Here is a 6000-nt window from a genome sequence, read left to right as displayed (position 1 = left end):
CCTCACGGTCAATGGCGTAAGTGCAGAAAAATTCCAAAGTCCAAAATAGTGCATTTTTGGTCACTTAAGTCCGATCAATACAAAAATGGTATTGCTAAAAACTTCAGATCACGGCGCAAAAAATGAGCCCTCATACCGCCCCATACGCGGAAAAATGAAAAAGTTATAGGGGTCAGAAGATGACAATTTTAAATGTATAAATTTTCCTGCATGTAGTTATGATACAGTAGGGGATCATTTTAATCGTATGGACCTACAGAATAATGATAAGGTGTAATTTTTACCTAAAAATGTACTGTGTAGAAGCGGAAGCCCCCAAAAGTTACAAAATAGCGTTATTTTTTTTTCAATTTTGTCTAACAATGATTTTTTTACCGTTTCGCAGTAAATTTTTGGGTAAAATGACTGACGTCATTACAAAGTAGAATTAGTGGCGCAAAAAATAAGCAATCATATGGATTTTTAGGTGCAAAATTGAAAGAGTTATGACTTTTTAAAGGTAAGGAGGAAAAAAAGAAAATGCAAAATCAGAAAAACCCCGGGTCCTTAAAGCACAATCAGATCCAACAAAAAAATTTTTTTTAAATATATCACTCAGTACCTAATCCTGACCATGTACATCTAATTATTATGTGTCTACCACCTTTATTTATTTTATTACACTTTTAATTTAGTTCCGTTGTCTGAATTCCTCTCAAAGGGAGGGGCGTGGCCTCACTGTGCAGGTCTCCGCCCCCTCCCTCAGTATGCTGTCTGCTCACATCTCCCCTAGCATTAGCAAAAATACTACTCCCAGTTGTCCTCACTGACAGTAGCAGGACAAAAGATGACAGTGGGAGGATTTTTCCTCCAGCTATGAGCCCTGCGCTCACAGCTGTCAATCAAGGAAGTGTGTCCATGACATAGGTGATGATGCATGGACACAGCAGGACCAGTATGTGTCCAAGCAGGCAGGGGGGTGGGGGTGGGGGGCAGTTGTTTCACTGGCTTCTTCAGTATGAGGAGGGGTTAAAAAAAGGGGGGGGTTTAAAAAAATAGTTTTTTACATTTGGAAACATTTTTCTATATGGTTAGGATGGGCATGTTTAAAAGTCTGGATATTTGGTACAATTAAGTTTAAATGGGTTGTGCGCTGCCCTGACTTTCGGAGCTCCGCTCACAGCGTCCGGAAGTTCATTACTACGAACGCTGTGTGCGGGCTTCCGTGTTCGCAGCCGCCTGGCGTGACGTCACGCCCGGCCCCTCGCGACGTCTTGCCCGTCCCCTCTTGACGTCTCTGTCACGCCCCCTTCCCATAGACTTTGGTAGAGGGGGCGGGCAAGACGTCACGAGGGGGCGGGTGAGACGTCACGAGGGGGCGGGCGAGAGGCCGAGCGTGACGTCACGCCCGGCAGCCGCGAACACGGAAGCCCGCACACAGTGTTCGGAGTAATGAACTTCCGGACGCTGTGAGCGGAGCTCCGAAAATTAAGGCAGTGCACAACCCCTTTAACACACAAGGAATCACCTCTGAAAGTGCTTCCTGTAACACTCACCTGTAAGGTTGGTGCACATTCACACATATGACAGTCATTTGTGAAATTGCATCAAATTTATAGCCGGACTTGCGCCTTTGTGTAAATTTGGTGCAGTGAGTTAAAAAGTCACCCATGGAAAAAAGGAGTAAAAAAAAACCCCATCCCAGTCCACAGCCATTAGTCGTAATTACCCCCATTGTATCCAGTGAGTAGTCCCCATGAATGGCGCTGCAGTTCCCCAGGCGGCCTATAGGGGTCGCAGGTGAGCCGCCGCCGTCCTCAGCTCCAGCTCCCGAGCAGCCGCCTGTGGATGTCAGGAAGTGTTCTCCGTCTAGGAAGGTTTGGGCAGGGGAGGAGGCGTCTCCCGGAGCCGCACACCCCGTGGATTAGTCAGCGGGTATGGTGTATTCTGCTCCCCGCAGGAGGGGACCGACAACCACAGGAGCAACTAGAGCCAAAGTGGCCTGGAGAGGAGACTCCGCAATCCGGGCTGCAGCACTGGCGGTATGACCCCGAGCAGCTGAGGACGGGGCGCTAGATCCGGGCACCACACAGGTCAGCGGCCCCTGGAGCCCCCAGCCCTGCTGTCCCCCCCGGCCCGGGGGAAGAAGATGGAGCCGGCAGCCCCCTCGCTGAAGGACGTGAAGTGGAGCTCGGCCTCGTTCCCCCTGGACTTGCTGGTCAGCTCCTACCGGCTGCCGCAACTGGTCCGGCTGGAGAGCGGTGAGTGGCCGTGCACCCCCGGGACACTAATTATAGCGCCATCCAGAGGTCACTGCAGCCCGTACACTGCGGGAACACCTGGGCATAGAGCTGTGGCATGGAGGGCATAGGGCTGTGCCACCGGCCGCTCTGCAGATTTCCCATGGCAGCTGCCATGTTACTGGTAGGAATAACAACGGGGTCAGACGGTGCCAGGGGCGTCATGGGTGACGTGCAGGGCATGTGTGCGGGCATCATACTGTCTGCAGTCATCTGTGGGCATGACATTACTGCAGTGGCTCAGGTGACCATCTGAGGAGGAGGATGAGGGTCGTAGTTGCAGTCATGGCATTTTACCTGTTGTAGTTGTATACCAGCACCAGGGTTGGGGGCACCCAGTCCAGTCATTGCACATATGGAGGTGTAACTGATGCCATGACACCAACTTGCCTCCAGCTGTTGCAAAAGTACATCTCCCTGGCTGTCTGGGCATGCTGGGAGTTGTAGTTTTGCAACAGCTGGAGGCACCCTGATTGGAAAACACTGCCTAAGCGTTTACCCTGGCAGGAGGAGGTCCAAGCACCTAAGTGCTGAGGGCATCAGTAAGGCTGTGTTCACACTAGGTGTATTCCGGTGTGTGGCATTCCACCCCTCAATTCACCTACTGTAAGGCACGGAACCCGCAGCAGCTACAAATGTGGGAATGTATTAGCAGTCTCCAATGTATGCTACATGGGGAGGAATTTTCTATTTATGGCCATCGTTGTTTCCGGAGTAAATAAAAAAAAAGTCATTTATTTTGGACGTAATATGGGCATCACTGTGGCACATTATGCAAGGTTTATTTTGCTGGAAAATACAAGCATATTTTTTTAGCCTCAAAATACGTTAGGGGAGATTGTAAGGTGGTGTTTTCCAACTAGGGTGCCTCCAGCTGTTCCAGGACTACAACTCCCAGCATGCCCGGACAGCTGTTGGCTGGTTTTGCAACAGCTGGAGGTACACTGGTTGGGAAACACCGTTCTAGACTGTCTAGTCTAAGTTTAAAACATTAAAGGGGTACTCCCGTGGAAAACTTTTATTTTTAAATCAACTGGTGCCAGAAAGTTAAATAGATTTGTAAATCACTTCTGTTAAAAATCTTAATCCTTCCAGTACTTTTTAGGGGCTGTATACTAAAGATAAATCAAAAAAGAAATGCATTTCCTGTGATGTCCTGACCACAGTGCTCCCTGCTGACCTCTGCTGTCCATTTTAGGAACTGTGCAGAGCAGCATATGTTTTCTATGGGGATTTTCTCCAGTTCCTAAAATGGTCAGCAGAGGTCAGCAGAGAGCACTGTGGTCAGGACATCACAGGAAATGCATTTCTTTTTGGATTTCTCTTTAGTATACAGCCCCTAAAAAGTACTGGAAGGATTAAGATTTTTAATAGAAGTGATTTACAAATCTGTTTAACTTTCTGGCACCAGTTGATTTAAAAATAAAAGTTTTCCACGGCAGTACCCCTTTAAGTTGGCTGGCTTTTACACCCCAAATCTGGTGTGTTTTTTTTATTTTTATTTTTTGTGTGTGTACTACGTCAGATTGAAAGCATTACTGTTACTTAAAAGAAACTTTTGGCATGTCACACAGAGGTGTCAAAGCTTTTCAGGGGTTGGGGTCTCTGTGCTTAGACCCCCCCAACCAATTGCTGGGTATAGGCAGGAGAAGCGTGCACTGAGCACTTCACTCCTTGGTTCACTGCCTGACCTGACTTGTAGTAAAATCCAACAGTCCTTATCTCCGCTGACATACTGTGTATGTCAAGTAAAGTCCTTATCTCCGCTGACATACTGTGTATGTCAAGTAAAGTCCTTATCTCCGCTGACATACTGTGTTCCAGGGCTTCTGAAACGTTTTCTACTGGAGTCTCAAAAGAGCCTTAGGAGTGGCACCACTGGCATAGTGTTATGTCCTCTTTATACTACATACATGGGCACAGGGACTGGAGGCAGCACCTTATAGTTATGTTCCTTATGAATCCAAGTCAATGGGGGAGATTTATCAAAAACCTGTCCAGAGGAAAAGTTACTGAGTTGCCCATAGCAACCAATCAGATCGCTTCTTTCATTTTGAAAAGGCCTCTGAAAAATGAAAGAAGCGATCTGATTGGTTGCTATGGGCAACTCAGCAACTTTTCCTCTAGACAGGTTTTGATAAATCTCCCCCAATGTATTCATCTGTCTGCTTTCTGATGATAGAGGAGTGCCAGGGTTCCCTTTCTTCTGTTACCATTCAAAGGGAATGTGGAATGTACAAAAAACTCATACAGTGCGGTATACATTTTTACAGTAAGTGTTGCAGCACATGTTAATGCTATATGCCAAATGTAAGTGATGAATACTGTGTGAACAGAGCCTTATTCCCTTTTACAAATTGGACCCAAAGTCTTTTCCCGAATTTCTCACATGTCATAGTGCTGACCCTCCTATAGGACACTATGAAGGAGATTTATCAAGCTCGGTAGATAATTTTATTTTTTTGCATAAAAAAAAGTTGCACGTACTTGCGCACGTGCGACTTTTCCATACATGCTGCGACTTTAAAATTTTTGCTTATTCCAACGCGCATTTCTGAAATCTGCTCCCGTAGTAATTTTTTGTTTTTACTTTGCAGTGGTCATGTATTTATCTAATGCGATAGTCGCTATTTATGAAGAAAAAAAGTCGCATCTCCATTTAAAAGTCGCATGACTTACAGAAAGTGCATACGGCTGCAGAAAAGGACATTAACACCCACTTTAACAACTGTTCTAGTTCTGCTTCATGAAATAAAGCTACTACATTAAAGGTTAATTATAGAAAAAATGAATTATATAACTAATAACTCTATAAATTTTAAGGCTGAAAGTACATACTGCACACCTTGTTAATTTTCGGACACGTACATGCTGGCACAAAATAATTGTGTAAGAATTTTTACAGACTACGTAAATAACCCATATATGCTGAAAAAATTTTCCTTAAAAAAAAAAAAGAAACATCCATAGTAAGGCTGGGTTCACACTACGTTTTGTCCCATACGGGAGCGCATACGGCAGGGGGGAGCTAAAAGCTCGCGCTCCCGTATGTTACCGTATGCGCTCCCGTATGTCATTCATTTCAATGAGCCGACCGGAGTGAAACGTTCGGTCCGGTCGGCTCATTTTTGCGCCGTATGCGCTTTTACAACCGGACCTAAAACCGTGGTTGACCACAGTTTTAGGTCCGGTTGTAAAAGCGCATACGGCGCAAAAATGAGCCGACCGAACGTTTCACTCCGGTCGGCTCATTGAAATGAATGACATACGGGAGCGCATACGGTAACATACGGGAGCGCGAGCTTTTAGCTCCCTCCTGCCGTATGCGCTCCCGTATGGGACAAAACGTAGTGTGAACCCAGCCTAATACAGCTTCATGCACATTTTGGGGTGGGTAACGTACCGGGAGAACTTTATTGCACTAAAGTGTTAACCAAAAAAAGTATACATTTTTTACTACAAAAACTGATGCAACAAGATCTCTAAATTCAGATCGCATACGGTTAAATAACGTATACAGTTTCATTTCACATGTTTGCATACAGTTTTGTCAGTTTTTAGGGCGTATGTTCTGCAAAAAAAAAAACTGATGCTAAACAGTGTGGCAAAATTCTGTGAATGCACCCTACAGAGGGAGATGTACAGATAAAGGCTGATCAGCCAACAAATGGGCGTTTGCCAGCTTATAGTTGGCCCTATTCCACAGGGTGATGTTGGCTTG

The 6000-nt window shown here is 45.8% G+C and overlaps 1 protein-coding gene across 2 annotated transcripts in view; it reads left to right on the top strand.

Moving 5' to 3' along the window:
* The first annotated feature begins 1796 nt into the window (after positions 1-1796).
* Positions 1797-6000, top strand: part of GAREM1 (GRB2 associated regulator of MAPK1 subtype 1) — a 135366-nt gene continuing 131162 nt past the window's right edge. Inside the window, exon 1 of one of the 2 annotated variants that reach the window (XM_056521788.1) lies at positions 1797-2240. In XM_056521788.1, the coding sequence (XP_056377763.1) occupies positions 2129-2240 (112 nt within the window). In that variant the 5' untranslated portion in view covers positions 1797-2128. Of the gene's footprint in view, positions 2241-4428; positions 4552-6000 lie in introns of those variants that run through there. The other variant, XM_056521787.1, reaches the window with a different exon arrangement.

Source organism: Hyla sarda, chromosome 5 (genome assembly GCF_029499605.1).
Source record: "Hyla sarda isolate aHylSar1 chromosome 5, aHylSar1.hap1, whole genome shotgun sequence".
NCBI classification, from domain to species: domain Eukaryota; kingdom Metazoa; phylum Chordata; class Amphibia; order Anura; family Hylidae; genus Hyla; species Hyla sarda.
This window is presented reverse-complemented; position numbering and strand designations above follow the sequence as displayed.